Consider the following 21323-nt stretch of genomic DNA (forward strand, 5'->3'; position numbering starts at 1 on the left):
CAAAAGGCAACTACATTTACAGTACTATTAGTAATCATCAATAAACTATATCTGAATAATTTTGCTGGAGCTGATTTTGAAATGTAATATTAACATTTTATTTCTTTTCAATAACTGTTATACACTACACACATTAAGAATGCTTATGTTTCTATGATAATGCATAAATTTAAAAAAAAAATTAATTGATTTCCCCACATCTGAATACCATTTAAAAAAATAAAAAGTACCGATTCCTAAAACAAATCTTACATACTTTCACTGAAATGTGAATTTGTGTAGCATATCAGCTCATATTTCAGAGATTTCATGCAATCACTTGAATTTTCATTGATTAAAAGTATTTACGGAATTGTCTAGTGATTTCATGAAATAACTGATCACATATTTTCGCTGTAAGATATATATATATATATATATATATATATATATATATATATATATATATATAAATATATATATATATATATATATATAGGCCTATATATATATATATATATATATATATGTTTTTTCAAAAAGGCCCATAAAAGAAACACAGGAAATATGAATAAATCACACTATATTTCGGTCAATAAACATCGACCCTCTTCAGGATGTAAAGTAAAAGTGAGGATTACAGTGGAGAGTGACGGTTTATATATGAAAGCAAAAGGGTGTGTTCAATTGTTCTATAGTTGTTATAATTGCTGGAAGGATTAGCCAAATTTAATTACATCCAGGTGCGTGTTCTTATTGTTGAGCCGCTTGGAGGAAGTCTTGACCTCTGATGCATGTCTGGTGGTCGGTCTCCGTGGATTATCTTCTTAATGATAGGGTTGAGAAGAGTATTGTCCACTGTGTCAGCTTTCCATTGGCCCCCAGATAGGTTCATTGTGTTTGATTGATTTATGATGGCTGATTCCAGGATTTTCCTTCTGTACGGACAGGTACTCTTAAAAAGCAAAGACAACTCACTCCAGTTAATCTGGTGCCCTAAATCCCTAAGGTGAATGAAAATCCCCGAGTTTTCATACCCATATCTAACAGATCTTTTGTGTTCGGATAATCTTTGAGATAGCGAACGGCCTGTTTGCCCAACGTACACTTTTTCACAATCCCCACATGGTACTTTGTAAACACCGGATTCTATTTCTCTTTTATTTTGATAAACATTAATAAGGGCGCTTCCTATGGTCTTTGGATATGAAAAAACAAAGGGGTTCTCAGTTTTGATATGATGTTATATTTTTAATACCTTCTATATACGGGAGTTTTATCTTATTTTTAAAATCTCTTTGATTAGTAACATCATGATCTTTATAATATATCGTGTTGGCTTTGTTGATGGCCTTTTCTATGACATACGTCGGGTAGAATACCTCCAAGCGGCTCAACAATAAGAACACGCACCTGGATGTAATTAAATTTGGCTAATCCTTCCAGCAACTATAACAACTATAGAACAATTGAACACACCCTTTTGCTTTCATATATAAACCGTCACTCTCCACTGTAATCCTCACTTTTACTTTACATCCTGAAGAGGGTCGATGTTTATTGACTGAAATATAGTGTGATTTATTCATATTTCCTGTGTTTCTTTTATGGGCCTTTTTGAAAAAACATGTTAAACTGTTCGATTACTGTTATAAGTAATACATATATATATATATATATATATATATATATATATATATATATATATATATATATACATATATATATATACATATATATATATATATATATATATATATATTCAAATAAGCCATATGTTTTTTATACATTAATGTCTGGATTCTCTTAACGACCTCGGGATTAGAGCCCCAGGGGAAATCACACAAAGACAAGAAATTGTGACTGGCCGGGAGTCGAACCCTGATCCGGCAAACTTGTATAGACAGTGAATGAACCACTTGGACACGTGGCCAAGTGGTTTAGTCATAAGCTCTTGTCTTTTTGTGATTTCGCCTGGGGCTCTGATCCCGAGGTCGTTAAGAGAATCCAGACATTAATGTATCAAAGATGTATGCCCTATCTGAATATGAAAAACACGTCTAAATGTGCAAAATTTATTATATATATGTATATATATATACATATATATATATATATATATATATATATATATATATATATATATATATATATATAAATATATATATATATATAATGTACATATATGTGTATATACACATATATATATATATATATATATATATATATATATATATATTTATATATACATATATATATATATATATATATATATATATATATATATATATATATATATATATATATATATACAAAAAAAAGAACAAAAGTGTATTTTTCTTCTCTTCGCTCCTCCCAAGAAATAAAAAACTATGACGAGTAGATATTCAAATTATATCTATTAAAATTGTGTTTCTTAAAAACATTAAAATCTTAGAAATAGAAAAACCCAGAATCAAATAAAATATCGGGTAAAGTTTGCTGACCAAAACATAAATTTCTATGTGACTTAAAAACAGTACATTAAGAAAAACATATTTTGAATGGTTAAAATGGTATCATACTCGCTGCACTTTAGGACAGTTTCGTGAGCAGTGCACATTTAAATACCATGGGTCAATATTGTATAAACAATACGCTATCTTACTAAAATTACTTCCATACTCTTATTACTCTAGTCTAGCAGGATGATTCCCATGGAGAAACGATTGGTTTTGTTTCATTTCTTAATTTTAGATTCATTATTCGTTATAGTTTGTCATTTGCTTACGATAACATGTTTTATGGTAGTTATATAGTCCTTAGCTGATAATATAATGTCATGTTGTGATAGATCTATTGCTAACTTTGCAGCAGCATCCACTTTTTCATTACTAAGAACCCCAACATGGCCAGGAATCTAGCATATTTTGAACAGTCACCCCGTGTGAATAGAATTTATTGAGCCCTTTATTTGTATAACAATTATATTTTAGGCTAATAACCTTTTATGGACTCTATGGCAATCCTTGAAGCCGATTAAATTACAAACATAGGATTCACCCTACATTCAGTTGTTTTTATAATGTCAATAACTAATAAAATCACGAATAGTTCAGATGTAAATATTGTTGCTTCACTAGGTAATGAAAGCCAACTTTTTTCTCTGAGAGCTCTGCAGCATAGCCAGCACCCATTAAAGAGTTAGAGCCATTAGAGCATAATCAGGTCTTTTCCTTTGAGTATGATACAATGCATGTTGTTTATAATGACTAGACATGTAGACAAATCTTTCTGATGAATAAAAATAAGATGAGAGCAAATTCTTGTTATCTTTATGATCCAAGTTGGAGAAAAGAGAGATGGTTGAATAAGGTTCATTCTGATGTTATTAGACTGTAATAGCCTATTTGATCTAATGGAGAATGGTAGTTCATGATTGCTTATAAACATATTGTTCTGATGGAATTTGATTGTTATCAGAAAGGAAGAGACTCACCGGCCCAATGAGTCAAGCTCGACACTTACAGAGCTGGCCCGATTAAAATCAGGAGGAAAAATATTATTTATGTTAAAGCCAGGATAGAAATAAAAATATATAGTAAATGTAAGAGATATAGAAGTAAATTGAAATAAAAATCTGTTAAAAATAAAAAACTTAAATCTTATCTATAAAACCCATGTTTCTTAAAAATATTAAAATATTAAAAACCAATAAATTATCAGAGTCCAATAAAAAGTTAAAATAACTTTTACGAAAATATAAATATTATTCTCTTTTAAAAACATTACAATCCCTAAAAAATGTAGTATGATTAATATAAGAGTAATGTCACACTCACTGCACATGGGAACTTGCTAAAATTACTTCAGTCCTCCTTTCTCTTTGTTCTGAAGATTTCCATAAAGAAAAAAAAAAGCTTTATCTGTTTCAACTTATCACTCAGATTAACTATTCCACTGACTTTGCCATTTTGCTGCTTTGAAATGCTCTAAGAGCTTATTGTAATCTTTCACGGAAATTTTAATGGCTGGTTTTAGGATATCCATAGCTGATTTAGCAGCTGCATCCGCTTTTTCATTACCAGAAACCCTGACATGAGCAGAAATCCAACATCTTTCAAGAGCTCTTTAATTTTCAATACCAGTTGATTCTTATGAGTGTAACCTTTTAGGGCTTTTGTTGCACTTCTTGAATCAGTATAAATGATGAATTTATGGTTCACCCTAACTTCAATTGTGTTAATAATATCTGTTGCATGTGTGATTGCTGATAGTTCGGACCCAAATACTGATGCTTCACTGGGTAATGAGAGCTGACTAAAAAGTCTGAGGATACTGCAGCGTTAGCCAGCACCCATTGAAGATTTAGAGCCATCAGTATATAATGAGCTACTTTGCACTCCCTGTGTCATTAATTTGCTAATGCAAAGAGAGACACACTTAAATCACTACATTGGGACACACAACACTCAATGTTGCAAGATTCGGAATAAGCATTCTTCATACAAGGGTGGTCTGTTCTTCCACCAATGAAATTTCTGATAAAAATAGGAAGATGTCTTCAAACACCATCATGATGTAAGGATTTTAGAAGTGAATGCCTCCAAGTAGTATCATATGCCTTCTGAATGTCAAAAACAATAGAGCTACTGTTATTTGCTTTCTTTCAAAACCTCTTCATATAAATTTTCCAAGTGTGAAAAATAGTTCAAAGTGGATCGCTCAGTTTATGAGATACCAGCAGATTTGAGTCATCACTAGGTAGCACACACGTAAAGGGAGACACTCATGTCTACTTTGTAACAGGTCACCTTCTTCATTTCAGTCCAAAGCACAGCTGTCACGAATGTTATATATGTCTGATCCTTGGAGAATCGCTCAAAGCGAATGTACCTTACAAGGAGAACACAACCAGACATCAGAATTTCTCTCCTGTCTTTCATCTCCAGAGATAATAATAATAATAATAATAATAATAATAATAATAATAATAATAATAATAATAATAATAATAATAATAATAATAATAATAATAATAATAATAATAAACAATAAACTCGATTACCAAATATTCTATCTTATACAGAAGCTTACCATTAATACATAACTAAAATATCTAAAATAATTTACATTGATATAAAAATGTTTAAGTACTTACGTGGTTGCAGCAATATACACATTTATAGGACATTTAACTTAACCCTGATCATATAACGTGTCTATTTTATCATCATAACGTTTTTCACAAGACGAGAAGAATTCTAGCTTGCTGCGTTTAGTTACAACGGAGAAGTTTTGGAGATGATCCCCATAAAGGTCCATATAAGTTGTAGCACAAGATTATGCTTAGTAGAATTAATGTTGTCAAATCGAAGACCGAAACAACAATGGTGAAAACAATATTGAGATGTTGACCCTTCGCATCACAACACCAACGTTTGGCGGCTGATGGATAAAACGTATAACTTTCAAAGTATTCATTGGTCAAAATATGCCTAAATATGTGGAAAATCGAAAGGAAGGATATATTTAACAGGGACATATAAAAAAAAAATCCTGCATAGTTTTATAATTATAAACTTATAGTTAACTAACCAGACTACATATGCCATGCGTCTAGATTTTGTAGACACATGTAATGAGATGGTAAAATAATGATATTGCTTCATTTTGCAATGTAAAATGCTCACTGACTGTTTCACCAAGACTCTCCTATTCCCAGTTTGAGGGTACATTCCGGCATGCTATTCTAACGTGTTTCACTTTTTGTTTTTTGAAGTTTTAATAGTGTATTTATGGAAGATCCAACTTAATGTTGTCGCTGTTATTAAAATATCTTATTTTGGTTGATTTTGTTCCTTGTTTCCTTTCCCCGCTGGGCTATTTTTCCCTGCTGGAGACCTTAGGCTTATAACATCCAGCTTTTCCAACTAGAGTTGTAGCTTAGCTTATAATAATAATAATAATAATAATAATAATAATAATAATAATAATAATAATAATAATAATAATAATAATATTTTATGTCTTCTCTTACGAAGTATTTCTTTTTGTTCCAACAAGGTTTTATCACAGTATCAATTCGCGTGTTGAGCATCAGACATGACAATATATATATATATATATATATAGAGAGAGAGAGAGAGAGAGAGAGAGAGAGAGAGAGAGAGAGAGAGAGAGAGATAGATATGTACATATATATATACATATATATACATACTGTACATATATATATATATATATATATATATATATAGTGTGTGTGTATATGTGTGTGTAAATATCAACCACAATAGCATTTAATACCGAATTCTATCTTAGGATTATATATCCACTGGAATTAATTTTATGGTGATAGCTGATGGCTCAGTTGGTAGAGTCCTCACAGGCATGGTTTTAAGCTGAATAGGCAGGGGTTCGAGTCACTGCCCGGCCAGAAGCTATTATGATAAAATGAATTCCAGTGGATATATATTCCCAAGATAGAATTCGGTATTAAATGCCATTGCTGTTGATATTTACATTGATTGAAATCACGAGTGTTAGTGATATATATATATATATATATATATATATATATATATATATATATATATATATATATATATATATATATATATATATATCTAGATATATATATCTATATATCTATATATCTATATATATATATATCTATATACATACATATATACATATATATGTATATATATATATATATATATATATATATATATATATATATATATATATATGTGTCCCCTGATGGATCATGAGACATCGGAACCTGGGATTTTTTTCACTTTATTATAAAAAGGTTCGTGAATACACTTTACACAGCCCGATACTCTTCAGACGAGCACCTTCTTCTTCTTGTGTTCGCTCGAGTGGTACTGCCACTCCTTCTGAGGAAGGAAATCATACATTGAGGGTCTGTCAATATGCTAAATTGTTGGAGTACTATTTTATCTTTTTTCCCACAAATGTAAATTTGATTACTCATTATAAAATTCAAACCAAGGATACCCTCGATTCCTGGAATTCCCAAGGTGGGCAAAACAAAAGAATCATGTGCAAACTTCACAGATCCCACCTTAGGGTAGAAGATCGTTGTATGCCTTGGCTGTAGATTACTTCCTCCAGATGTGTCGAGGATGATGGATGACACTGACTGTTGTGGGTTTGAGGTGATTCCTTGTTCAAAAAGCGAAACGCTGGCACCTGTGTCAATCAGCACCAGAATGGACTTATTTGGTAGGTCAATCCTGACTGCTAAAATTCCGAGCCCCACATTACGATGTGTGCGGCACAGGCCAATGACCTCGCTTGCTATTGTGCTGTCTCTAATACTGCGGGTGTGATGTCGGGGGTACCGAGGGGGGCACCACTGACTGCTCGACTGCTTCTGTTGTCATGTGTGGGGGGGGGACATCGATTTCCCCCCCCCCCCCCACTCTGTTTCCTTTTCCTCGGTTGGGTATTGGGCGGGAGGTGGTGTGTGTGTGCCACAGCACGCCCGCCCTCATCGATTTTTGTTGGGCACTCTCGAGATAGATGACCGTAGGCCTGATATGTGTCACAGCACGGAGACCCTTGTGTGCCCCACCCAAGGTTCTCTACTCGTCGGTGTCCCTCTCCTCCACACTGCCAACATCTAAAGACTCTTCTCACCTGCTGGCTTTGTTCTCCCCTTCCCCGGTTTGGGGCTTATGTTAGTCCTCGCGTATCTAGGCATCTTGAACTTTTATTTTACGGGCTTAAAGAACAACTTCGCTCACAGCATACGCAAACAAACGTATTCTCTCACCTGACACCAATTATGTCCCATGTTGACGGATAAGGAGACATCGGAACATGGAGTTTTTTTTTTTACTTTATTATCAAAAGGTTCATGAATACTCTTTACACAGCCCGATACTCTTCAGACAAATACCTTCGTGTTGTTGTGATCGCTTGAGTGGTACTGTCACTCCCTCTGAACTAATCATATATTGTTGGTCTGTCTATATGGTAAATTATTAGAGCTTGTGGAAATCTCCACTGTGATGGAAATATACTCTCACCATTATGCTTACAACACATCACCTATCAGACATGGCACACGTCACCTATAACAGAGTTCAGAGGTCGCCCACAACAATATATTACAGTCATGGTACTCTTAAAAAGGTCATTAATCTCATTGTATAAAGGACATACTTCTATATATGGTCCATACAAGGCTTAGAACATATATATATATATATATATATATATATATATATATATATATATATATATATATATATATATATATATATGTGTATGTATATATATATATATATGTGTGTGTGTATATATATACATATATATGTATACATACATAATGTATATAATCATAGGCATTTTATAAAACCTTACGTCTTATAACCAATGTAGTATTATTAAATCTATGGAGTAGTCTACTTCTGTTTGGGAGATTTTCATCTTCATACCTTATCATCATAGTTTAAAACTAAAGACAAATAACATTATAATCAATAAAAAATTAGATAATTATCTCATGTAAAACAGAAATTCGACGAAATAAAAAATATATGAGTCGTTAAAAATTCAAATATAAAACTGGAACTGAAAAACAAATGGTAGATAAGAGAAATCGTAACTATTCGTAAGTAAAATCATTGTAGGCTTAGAAAATTGATAGCCCTAACTTGATCAATATTGGAATGGTTTTATAGCAATGAATTAATATCGTCAGTATGTTTTTTGGTAAATTCATCAAGTAGGCCTACCGGTGTTTTATGATAGTTATTGTGTCCAAATTGTAATTGATCAGATAAAAATCGCGGCTGTCAAACCAGCAGCCCAGTTATTCTTTCCCTTGACCTATCGGACTAGTTCTGCCGGTACCCCATTGTTTAAATTACTAGGATCTTTTCCTCGCTAAACTATTAGTATTACTATTGCACGTTTCCATGCCGTTGGAAATAGATGTTTGTTCCCAATATCATTATAAAAATCTAGACGATTGGGCTTTGTCAAATGGGCTACATTTCTTACCATGTCAAAACTTATGTTATCTTTTCCAGGTACCATTGAAATACAATTTGATAATGCAAATTACAGCTCTTCAGTAGATATTTCATATATATCTTCTACAATTGGTTCTTCTCTTCTTGTGATAGATCGAAAGTGGAAATCTAAATTATCAATACTAGTTATGGTTTTAATATTTCGCTCAATAATATTCGAGATTCTCTGTGTATCATGAACTAGTGACCCTTTATGCATTAGTGCATGTCTTGCAGGTCTGCTATATGAACCATTAAGATGTCTAAATTTCTGCCACACCTACATTGAAGTCTTTTCTGATATACTAGACACATATTTATGCTACGATATTATCCTAACATTTATTTTTATTTTTTAAACTCAGCAGAAATCTTATTATAATAAGGTTTCAATACACTAATTTCTATTGCTATGTCTACCAATTTGTTAATAGTATTTTTTAACATTAGCAGATTAGTACTCAGTTTTTTTTTCCATTTGTAATTTGAAGATTCTAATTTTCTTCCAATTGTATGATTTTCTTTATTAATTAAGTTAGTGAATCTAACCACCAAGGGACCAAGTGCTTTATTGGTGGGGCATTAGTCAGGCGTATAGATTTGTCAGCTATTTGCGTGAGGAAATTTATCAAAAAATCATTAATTTCATCAAGATCTCGTGAATATTTGAAGAGTTTTTATGGAGCTCGACCTTTACTACATGTTTGGCAGCTTGATTAATCACTGTCGGGTTTAGATACAAAGGTCGCGAGTCGAGGATTTGTTTCTGTTCATGCAAGAGTTCGATTTTTTATATCAACCACCTAATCTTCCTATATTATAAATTAGGAAAAAATTTGTTCAGGCTCAATCACACATTATTCATTATTTTTTCTTATTTATATATTGGAAGGGTTCCTTTTTCTAGTACCCATTTTTTCCTCTCAGATTAAGATTTAAAGTAAATTATAAACAATCTCTACTTTACAAGGTATCTGATTTAGCTAGTGTGCCAAACCTATCATGTACAGAAATTTTAACTGCTTGCTTATATAGATGATTTTGAGCTCCAGTGTTTTTAGCATTTTCACTTACTGTATTGGTACATACAAAATATTTGCCTTATTTGAAATAGCAGAGGTCAACAACAGTGTCTGAGATTCACTATTCAATCCAGGGTTACGGAAAACATAATTTTGGTCATTTTTTTTTCTTTTTTTTTTCTTTTTTTTTGAGGGGGTGGGGGCCGGTTGGGAAGGAGTAATAATAAAAATCAACAAAAGCTAAAAAGGAGTTAAGGAAAAGACAATTTTAGAATGTCTGACATCCTAAAATAGACCCACTAATGACACCCGTAAGAACTGACTCCCAAATGGCCACTCCTTAACCTACTTTAATAGGATGGTACCAGTATGATTACAGTGGCCCAAGTGTAATCCAAACCCGCTTTATGTGAATGATAACATTTCAAAAATACAATTATCCTCATATTAATTATAGGGGTGGGCAAGGTAAACAGAATGGCCAGAGTCCTATTAAGAAAAAAAAAAAAAAAAAAAAAAAAAAAAAAAAAAAAAAAAAAACTGTAATCCGAGGGATGCCAATACGGGAATGCTGATGCTCCTTTAGTCCAAACATTACCAGGTTGTTGGCAAGACCACCAAAGTTTTCACAATTGGTTTAAAAAAATCCAATCTAGCAATGGTATCTCTTCCCAAAATGAAGACATTGAAAAAGAGAAGATAGTTTGGACAGCATGGTGGGAGACAGTTGATAAAATATGAAGGGATTGAAGTAATAATAAGCAAGAGAAAAAGTATGCGAGAAATTTTGAGTCAAACTGAGGAAAAAACTTATTCCTCAGTTCGAGAGGCCTCTTGCCCGTCATACGAAGCTTCAACACGGAAGTTGAAGCCAAAGGACTTCGTCAACTCATTCTCTCGTCAAGAGGGGGAGAGTTGTGAAGAGGTTGACTATTCTCCCTCCCTACACTTATCAATACGTTTTTGTGATAACATTTTTTCATAGTAATCGACTTTCTGGATCTCGATTTTTATTTTTTCTCTGATAATTGTGTCTTTCAATTTTTACTTTTTAAAGATTTTATTGATACATCCTGTCCAAAAAAAAAAGGCCATCGACATCTGGAAGTGAATAATCCCTAATTTATTTTATTTATTTCCATTTTCAAGAAATGGTAGGATTTTTCTTAAGTCCTATTGACAAACAAAAAAATCTCTCTCTTGAAATATCATTTGATACATTTATTTCAAACAGATTCGCTTGCTGTACTATGCAATAATGTTTTCTTGACGTAAGAAAAACCAATAGTTTGCTCTGATGTACAGAATAAATATAATGATTGTCACTCCTGTGCAATAAATGTTGAAACCATCTCAGTACATGTATTTAACACTTTTATTATGGAATGGAACATACAACTGAGGCTCCAGTCAAAGCATTAATATTTTACTGGATTGCATTTATGGATTTCAGACCAATGACCAGACACTGGAACCAAGAAGGTCCGTCACCCTCATCATGACAAAAATATTAAAAATGTCATTTGATGAGATATTATAAAAAGATTATATAGAAAAATCATCCATTTCAAATTATAATTATATTGCTAAAGTATCAATATTGGTAAAATGGATACTATTATGTTATATAAGTGTTATTTAAAACATCTATATCCGGAAATCTATGTATTTATAAATTTTACTAATTCTAAAATTTTACTAAGTTTAAATTTAAGTAATAACTTAGTCTCAATAAAGTTGATGTTTGTATTAATAAGACTTGGTTTGCAAACTTTATCATGCCAGTTACTTAACTCTTAAATATTTTTCCATGGGTGTGTAGTTAGTTATTTTTATATGTAGACTAACCAATTACCTTTTGACTCTTCTAATCCTGCCAGGTATCTGCTATTACTTGAACTCTGCCATGAATCCGATTTTGTATTCGGTCATGTCCGTCCGGTTTCGGATAGCCTTCCGTAGAACCCTGTGCGGCGGAAGAGAGTGGGCCAGGAGGCAGCAGTACCTGTCGAATACCTATGGTGCCCACCTACACTCCAACACTTCAAATACCCTCAACAGGACCCGGGAAGTCTCAACTACTTCCACCACCAAATACATCTCAAGAGCTGGATCGAAGAGAATGGGTCTACCCGATTTCTGTTCTCGTAACGGTTTTAATTATGTCTTCGAACATATGGAAATAGAAGCGTAATTTAAAGATACTCAAGAATCATTCAGAAGGAAATCAGTGGCAGTGTGATACAAGAGCATCATATAATTCTGGGTTTTCATAATTAACAAAGTTCCATATTTCTGCTATGAGAGGCTTAGAATTGGATGTCATAACATTTTCTCATCCTGCTAAGGATAACGGGAAATTAAATTTTTCGTCTGTAAATATCGCACTATGTCAGCTCAAGCGTGTTTCATTTGTGAGTATTATTTGCTCCTGCTACTCTCTGTCTCGTTCAAGTTTCTCATTACATGTAGTTTTCTCACTCGATTACTGTATTATGTTTGAGTGTCATCATTGATGCTTGAACTTATTGCTGTGCTCGGTGTATATCAATCCACCTCTTTGGCCCTGGCTACCGTTAATATTTTTGTGCTCTAAGCTTTAGCTCAGAAAGGTAAAGCTTGATTTTATGCTGTAAAAACTTTGTTGTTGACTTTCTACTGAAGTTTTTTTTTTTATTTCAATCGGAATCTGAAAAAGTATCATTTTCCTAATAATGGCCTGTGAGAAATAGTGTTAATTTGTTATAATTTTATAGCATTGATAAACAAAAACAAAACAAAAAAAAACAATTCACCCTTACCTTTTAGAATTACTTGTGAAAAGGGATCCAGAATGGTGTAGAACACGAGTATTTTTATTCAAGGAAACAAAGAATGAAAGAAAGACTGTATGAAAATCTATCTTTATCATGTGGGATATCCTTGGTATTTAGTCACTCTTCATATAATGAAGAGAGTCGTGATGTTAATTGATTCTGCCCAAATGCAGAATGCAGCTATTTGTTTTGGTAATTGTCAATGGCTTCGCATTCCCTTTCCATTTTTTAGGGTTACTGTGGTACAAAAATTAATCAGAGACCAATAATGGTTTCATGGATAATAATCATATTTCCAACCAATGCGTTATCATATGCTAACACGATTGTTTTTTATTGATTTGTGTAACAGAATTTGAAATATTCTTCTGAGGTGAAAAGTATATCTTTGTCATAAAGAGTTCTTTGTTTAGAAAGTAGCACTTCCCGAGCTGTGCAGAGAATGGTTTAAACTGCAGCTGCGGGTTTACAGATTTTCACATCTCAGTGCAGTATAGTGTGTGTGTGTGTGTGTGTGTGTGTGTTTGTGCTTGTTTGTTAGTAAGTGTGGATGAGCAGTACGTACATATGCATGTTTGTTAGCGCGATTCGTACTATCTGTGTGAAGATTAAGTTTACAATACTATAAAACCGTCAAGAATGGTATATTTTCTATTAGTTTTTATATGTATTTTATAGCCCTAAAGTAAGGGTAGTTGGAATTGATAATGAATGATTTTTTGGTAAATTATCTGTTTATCTTAACATAAGAATGTTTTGTTGGAGAAATTTTCTGTTATTAAGCTATCGTTTACCCGTCTTGATCGCCTGCCCACCCTCTCCAAGTAGGGCTGACTCTAATCTTAACCTTGTGGCAAATACATGTTTTATTAACTGTGTATGGCCTTTTATGTACCTTGAGTGACACCATGTGAATAGATATGTTCTCTATAATACCTCCATGGTTTATACAGATCATATGTTTAAGAAGGAATTCTATACTCGCGCATATCTATTTCAGAGTTGTTACATAGAATTGCTAGGGATTTGGGCATAAATATATTTAGCGTTCTTAAACATATCCTATTTTACCCGTAGAGGAATATGAGAAAGTCTCATATTTTCTACATCAGTTGAGACGTAACAAATGTTCTTCCTGTATGTCTATTGAATAACACAGAGAATAAGGTTGATGTCCATAAATGCTAAATGTGCGCGTGTGATATGCTTTGAAAATTAACCTATTATTATGTAAAAATTAGTAATATTGACAGCCGACAGGCTTTCGTGTGGTTGACAATTTGAATAGGTTTCTATATTTTTTCATGAGTTTAGCATATCCAGCTGTTTTTCCTGCGCTTTCTGTTAGAGTGAGGGCAATACTTAAATGTAAATTGAATGTTACATTTCATGAACAAATCTAAATAGATGTTCATTTGGGTTGCTATGTTATCCAAGTAAAGAAGCGGCTACTCAAGTGTGTATTTACCACGAAAGGTAACTCTTGCCAGGCTGAAAACTTTGCCCAACCACCAATGGCCGTGATAGTACACCACCTCATTCTTGACGCAATCCTATTTTGCATACATAGTAATGAAAAATAAATTGTTTAAAAGTATATACGAAGATTTCGCGCCAAGTCATTCTCTTACCGTGACATAAAATCCTACCACATAAGACAGGACCGACTAGCAAGGTGGCAAACGGTATCACAAATTCCACGATCTGGATAAAGTTAGTCTTCGTCTCCGTTCTCTGTCGTGATATGTACTAACAGAAAACAATTCAATAGACATTTTATAATAAACGTAAAAGTTTTGATTTTCTGTTTATCAAACGGCTTTTGAAATAAGACTGGTGTACGGGAAAACAATACACAAGAGTGTTATTCTCCTGTCCCTACGATCATTCTTGTCAATATTAAAAAAAGAAAAAAAAAGAATGTGTATATATATATATATATATATATATATATATATATATATATATATATATATATATATATATATATCAGTAAATGATAGAGGAAACGTTTGAAGTGGACATAGGACATACTTGTGGAGATAATTGCCTAGGTGAGGAGAGGCATTACCTCCAAGTCCTCGTATTTGTTCCATGTAACAACTTGAACTTATTACTTGTAACAATTCTATACTTCACTTCTTAATAACATGTCAGTTGTCATTTTGGTGAATCTAATAAGCTGCTGCGCTAATGTGTAAAAACATGATGTTTGTCTCTGTAGTAGATCATCCAAATCATAGACATAGTATAGATGACATATATTTTTATTATGTGAAAAAGGTTACCGGAGTCAATATAACAATTATTGTGATGATATAATTTTGAAAATATATTGTCTGTTCTAATACAAATATATAAAAGTATGTTATAGTCGTGTGCTTTAAAATGTTACCTCGTGTGTCAGATCTGTGAATAAAATGGAAATAAATTATTGTATGAAACGTTTTATATTTGCTGTTTGTTCTTTTCTCCTTGATAATGTCTTATTTAAGGTTTGCTAGAGAAAGCCTGCAGCAAAATCTAATATTTCATCTTCTGTTTACAAAAAAAAAAAAAAAAAAAAAAATCTTATGGCAGCAATCAAAATGAAAAATAAATTAGATTAAATATTTCTATTGTAGGTTAAAGGGGTCTTAGTTATTATTATTATTATTATTATTATTATTATTATTATTATTATTATCATTATTATTATTATTATTAGCTAAGTTACAACACTAGTTGGAAAAGTAGGGTGCTATAAGACCAAGGGCTCCAACATGGAAAATAGTACAGTGAGGAAAGAAAATAAGGATATAAACTACAAGAGAAGTAATGAACAATTGAAATAACATATTTTAAGAACAGTAACATTAAAATTATCTTTCATAAATAAACTATAAAAAGAGACTTATGTCCGTCTGGTCAACATAAAAACATTCACTGCAAATTTGAACTTTTGAAATTCGAACAATTCCACAACTTAGTCACAGCTGGAATAAAACTTCTAGAATACTGTTTAGTATTGAGCCTCTTGATGGATAAAGCCATGGCGATTAGAGTTAATTGCATGCCTAATATTACGAACATTATGATACTATCCTGAAGATCTAAATACAAAGGATGGTCAGAATTACGAAAAATCTTATGCAAATTTCATAACGAACTGAACGCGTTTATCAGCTGGAAGACTGCAGATAAAGTGAACTTTTTCTACCCTTTCAAACAAAGAGTCGTCTTCACTTCAGTAATTTGTCTAAGAGTTCGTTTAATGTTTTCCGTCATTGATTCTCATCGCCATTTTCCCGTGTGAACACAACAGAAGAGAGCAGGTGTGATAATTCAATTCAAATTTCTATGAACTCTCTATTAAATGGGAAATTTTTAAGTAATGATAAATCTTTAATGCATAATTCTACAAATATTTGCCTCTAAAGGAAACACTGCAAATTAAAAAGTGTTTTATCGGTTAACAAAATAATTTGATCAACGTTAATTAAAGACATTTCCCAAATGTGATAGTAATCGTGATTATCATAAAATAGGACTGATTTTTATCGCAGTAAAAATAGTCCCTAAATGAAATCTGAACAGATTTTATTTGAATGGAAAATTTAATTATTTTTGTCTTAAAACTAACGGCATTTGAAATAACATATCATAGCTGAAGCTGGTTAATTATGGAAGTAGTGTTCAAAGGTTCCGCGTAAAGATCCAGTACAAAGAAGGCTTTAAATCTACACATTCAAGGTGAGGTTTAATTTGAAGGATATGATGAGGTATTCAAGTGCTGGGGTATTTAGCCCATTCTAATAAATCCTTTTCCTAAATGTTCACGCATTAATTTTGTGATTAGGGTAAGATGCAGCACTCGTAGAACATTTACATTGCAGCCGATTATCTATTAACCAAAGCCAAAGATGGTATTAAGTGTTATATTTAGAAAAAATTCAACAATCTTACAAGAATGATTCAGCTTCATAGTAATATTTTAAAGAGCTTGAGGTCTGTCAGCCAGGCAGTTAAATGACGCAACTGCAGAAAACTGTTTGAATTCAGGGGGAAAATTACTCATATTTGGAGATGTATAAACACCTAATGCAAATGGAAATTATTTAGTAATGGTATGCTACTCTGATTTTTCAGCAATAAAAAGTTACCTATAAGATATGGTTAAGTTCTGGCCATTTTGGTGTGTTTTTCCTTTGGATTTAAAGCGATGCAAGAGAAAAAGTAGTTACTTTTAAAAGACAAAATTTAAGGTTAAATTAGATTATAAATTTTAGAATTAAGGCAAGGCACTGAGACAGATGAGGTGATTCAGCACCATAATAAATATTCAAATTGGTAGAAATTTTTATTATTTTAAAAACCCCATTCATTCATAAATGCAAGCCATTAACGCTTTTAAAATGGTAAATAGATTTAAAGGAGAGAGAAACTCAAATTGCTTAAAATGATCAATTTGATTTAGATATCCAATAAGAGCATCTACATCATCATCTGAAATATCAGCAACGGATTTACCAAAGAGACAGCATTTAGGATGCTAATTTAAACCGACAGTAATCTGCCATAATGAACACACTAGTGGACGGCTACCATCTAGACTGTACTTGGGCGTGCGGCTGGTATGACCATTCTACTTAAAGGACTTCAACCTTTCAGTTGCTAGCATCATATTCAAACCAAGGGTCTAATATTAGCAATTAACCTTTTATATTTACTATTGATGAGGAGGGGAGACAGCCACCTCTCTTAGCATTGTCTTTAAATATAGAACCAATAGGTTGCTAAATATTAAGAGTGGAGAACCCCCTTTTTTTTAATGATTTTCCTTTAGAGCATTTTCTTTCGCTTCCCTGTTTGCCACCGTTTCTCAACGAATTCTCAGCAAAAAGGAACAGATTTGTGGAGAAAGAAAATTGTAATGAGCTACCTTGGAGCTTTCTGGGTTATTGGGTGACGGCTATCAAAACTGTCAAGAGAGGTTAATGCACTCTTGAAGTCACAGCATAATACAAATGTTTTTCGTGGTTTTCTAATACAAGCTCCAAAGCCTTCTCTAATGCTGTTATTTCTGTATAAAGAGGCACAAATAGGCAATAGAGCTAATTATTACTACAGCACATCCAAAACTATTTTCTGACTTTGAGCCACTTTGTGCTCAAGGAATTGGAAATTAACCCCTTGTATGGGAATGTCATTCTTTATGACTGATTCAGTTTATAGGGCTATTCCACGTGAATATGCAATTTCCTACAGTATTTTTGCGTTTTTAGAAAAATGTCATCAATTTGATCTATTAGTATCATCTGGATGCCTGTGATGACCTTGACACCCCCGCCCTCCCAATAATCTCTCAGGGTTTCCAGAATTTTAATTTAAAAATTGTAGGAAATATTTAACAACGTTGTAACGCAATTCTTGCTTTTGAATAATTAAAGTAACAAATTGCTCTCATTTTTTCAAAATTAAAGATTGCTCTTCCTCAGTTTGCACCAGCCTGCCATCTGTGGGCTGGAAAAGTAGGTATTTAGGTTCAGTTGTTAATTCCTGCCCCTTTTATGTTTTCCATGTTTGTTGTGCTGACGGTGAGCTGGACTTCCACGCGACTGGAATGGGAGTCAAGGGGGAGGGAAAATAATTTTTTTATGGAGAGGAGGCCAGATATTATGCTAAGAGACCCTAGACCTCATCAACAGTCTGACGACCGCAATCCCGGATTAATACTTCAGCAGCAGCAGTTGGTGCTAATATGAAGGACAATAGTTCGCCAGCGTGTGGCCCAGTGAGGCCTGAAACAGAGGTATAGTTTAGTGCCACTGCGTATCTCTTGGTAAAGAGGGTTGTGTTATGCTGGGGAATTAAGTGTCCCTCAGTTAAGAGGGCAGTATTATGCTGGTGAGCGACTCCAGGGGTCGGCCATAGTTCAAGAGCGTTTTTTACCCTGTGAGGTCTCGAGACAGTACTATTAAGGCCTGTCAGAGCATTCCTTGTGCCGTTTTACATATTATCAAGTTGATTTTAAAAGATTATAACTTCATGAGTACTATCCAAGGTCAGAATTTCATTAATAAAATAATATTTGTGTTTTTATATACTGTATATATGTGTATTTCTCTGTAACGAAGGGGGTTTAGGTAGGTAGGGAATATATATTTAAGTAGGCTCTAGACTTTCTTGTTACTTTCTCTATATTGATAAAGTTTTTTTGAGAGAACTAAAGTGGGTAATATTACATGAATCTTTTGTGCCTCAATACCTTTTACTAGTACCCTTCTCTCTTCAATATGTTTTCAGTGTGGTAATATATTTTCCGTCTGTGTCCTGAAAGGATTTCCCTTTATTATTTATATAACTGCGTAAACGCAGTTTTATTGACATGAGCTGCTTTGCTGAGTGTTTGTTTTAAAATATACATTGTATAATAAATTTATGGTTGACATTTCCGACTTTCTTTTTACCCTCTTTTGTTTACGATTGTTCTTGATTATTTTCTTGTTTGCCAACATGATGTTTTGCCGTACTTCGGTAATCTGGTAAAAATAAAGCCGTATGGCAGTTTACTTGCGGCCACCTTGTTTTAAAGTAAGCAACAAGGCCAAATTGGTATTTGAAGGTCGGCCCGCAGGTAACACTGGCGACCTTGCCAGGATCAAGTAAAAACATTCTGTAGATCTGGTTTATAGTAGTTTTCCATTTCGGCATCAGAGTAAATGAGAAAAGGATTGAGATGTAAACAAAAGGGTAATTCTACACTTATTCTTTGCTTTTCTTTTCTTCATATTTCGAAGACGAGAAACAATGTCGGACAAAAGTGAAGATCCGGTAGGAGCGGTGGGTTTTGAGGTAGCAGAATTTTTAGAGAAATTTGATTGGGAAGAAGAAATATGGGATTTAAGGAAGGTTGAGTTGCAGGAAATTGCACAATTCATAAATATCTCAGTAGTACCAGGAACGAAGAAAGGAACTCTGTTAGTACATTTAGTGACGGCCATTAAGAAATGGAGAGAAGAAACAACAAGTAGTGTTAATAGGACTGAATATATTTCGGTACAGGATAGGTTAGAATTAGAAAGATTGCAAATAGAGAAAATGAAACTACAGATAGCCACGAGGGAAGAGGAAAAAATTCATGAAAAAGAAATGTTAGAAGCAAAATTTAAGCTGGAACAACTAAGATTACAACCGAAAAGAGAACAGGAAAACCATGAATTACAAGTACTCCAACTGAGGCAAATTCCCGTCGAAAGCCAATTTAACATAGGGAATGCTATTAAATTAATGCCTGTCTTCAAGGAAATAGAAGCCTAAGAGTTTTTCAATGTGTTTGAAAAACTAACAAATAGGCTAGAATGGCCAGAAAACTTGTGGACTACACTGGTGCAATGCAGGTTAATAGGCAAAGCCCAGAAAATATATGTGCTGCCCTGAACAGAGAAATAAGTGCTGACTATTCCCAAGTGAAAAATTTGATTTCAAAAGCGTATGAGCTGGTACCTGAAGCCTACCGTCAGAAATTTTAGAAATATGAGGAAGGGATGGGAGGAAACTTTCGTGGAATTTGCACGGAGGAAAAGAGTGGCTTTTCAGGAATGGTTGAAAGCCAAAGGTGTGGAAGATTTCGATGTTTTAAAAGAATTAATACTCATTGAAGAATTCAAGAATAATATTAGTTTTGATCTGAAAACTCACATTGAGGATCTTAAGTTGGATCATTTGGATACTTTGGATGTAACAACTGATGAGTTTTTCCTTTCCCACAAGGGGAACTATCGGTACAGTGATAAGGCCAAGTGGGGTACAAAAAGGAATCCAAGTGGAAAAGGCGCAAGTCAGTCACCTGGAAAGAGTACAAAGGAATCACCGGATAGAGGTGAGAAGCCAGTTTCACCAAAGAAAGGTGGAAAACTGGTGTGCTGGCATTATGAGCAACCAGGTCATATAAAAGAAAAGTGCTGGTTGTGGTTGGATAAAGCAAAGCCAGTGGGTCGGTTGGGTCGGGATTCGACTGTAACAGATGAGTGTTTCAAAAAGTATGGCTCTGAAGGTGTAGTGAGCATCAAAGGCCAGAATAGGTTGGAGGGACGGGTAAAGATTTTAAGGGACACGGGAGCAGCGCAATCCATAATTTTGCATTTGGTATTGTCTGAAGGACTGAGCCAGGGACAGAAATAATTTGTGTTACTAAGGGGATTCCCGAGAACAGTAACAGCATGGCCCTTGGTAGAGTTGGTGATAAACTCTAAATGGGTAAAAGGACCCATGAATCTGGTAATAGTAGATGAATTACCCATAAAGGGGGTGGACGTGATAGCGGCCAATGACTATGAGGTGTGGACTCCAGGTAATTGTCCTCTGGTACAAGGTAAGTCGGTAAAGACTGAAAAGCCTGTTTTTGTGATCACGCCATCGGGAGCCCAAGGTAAGTTCAGGGAGATGGACTACATGGGGCTCGATAAGTTATCTGAGAAAAATGGATCTGAGGT

General features: G+C 33.6%; 1 protein-coding gene across 2 annotated transcripts in view; it reads left to right on the forward strand.

Annotated features, from left to right (window-relative positions):
- LOC137657935 (neuromedin-U receptor 2-like) overlaps positions 1 to 12332 on the forward strand; it is a 332083-nt gene extending 319751 nt beyond the window's left edge. For both annotated transcript variants that reach the window (XM_068392633.1, XM_068392634.1), the window contains exon 8: positions 11914 to 12332. In XM_068392633.1, coding sequence (XP_068248734.1) covers positions 11914 to 12227 — 314 coding nt within the window. In that variant the 3' untranslated portion in view covers positions 12228 to 12332. The remainder of the gene's footprint in view (positions 1 to 11913) is intronic.
- The last annotated feature ends 8991 nt before the right edge of the window (positions 12333 to 21323 follow it).

This window comes from Palaemon carinicauda, chromosome 18 (genome assembly GCF_036898095.1).
Source record: "Palaemon carinicauda isolate YSFRI2023 chromosome 18, ASM3689809v2, whole genome shotgun sequence".
NCBI classification, from domain to species: Eukaryota; Metazoa; Arthropoda; class Malacostraca; order Decapoda; family Palaemonidae; genus Palaemon; species Palaemon carinicauda.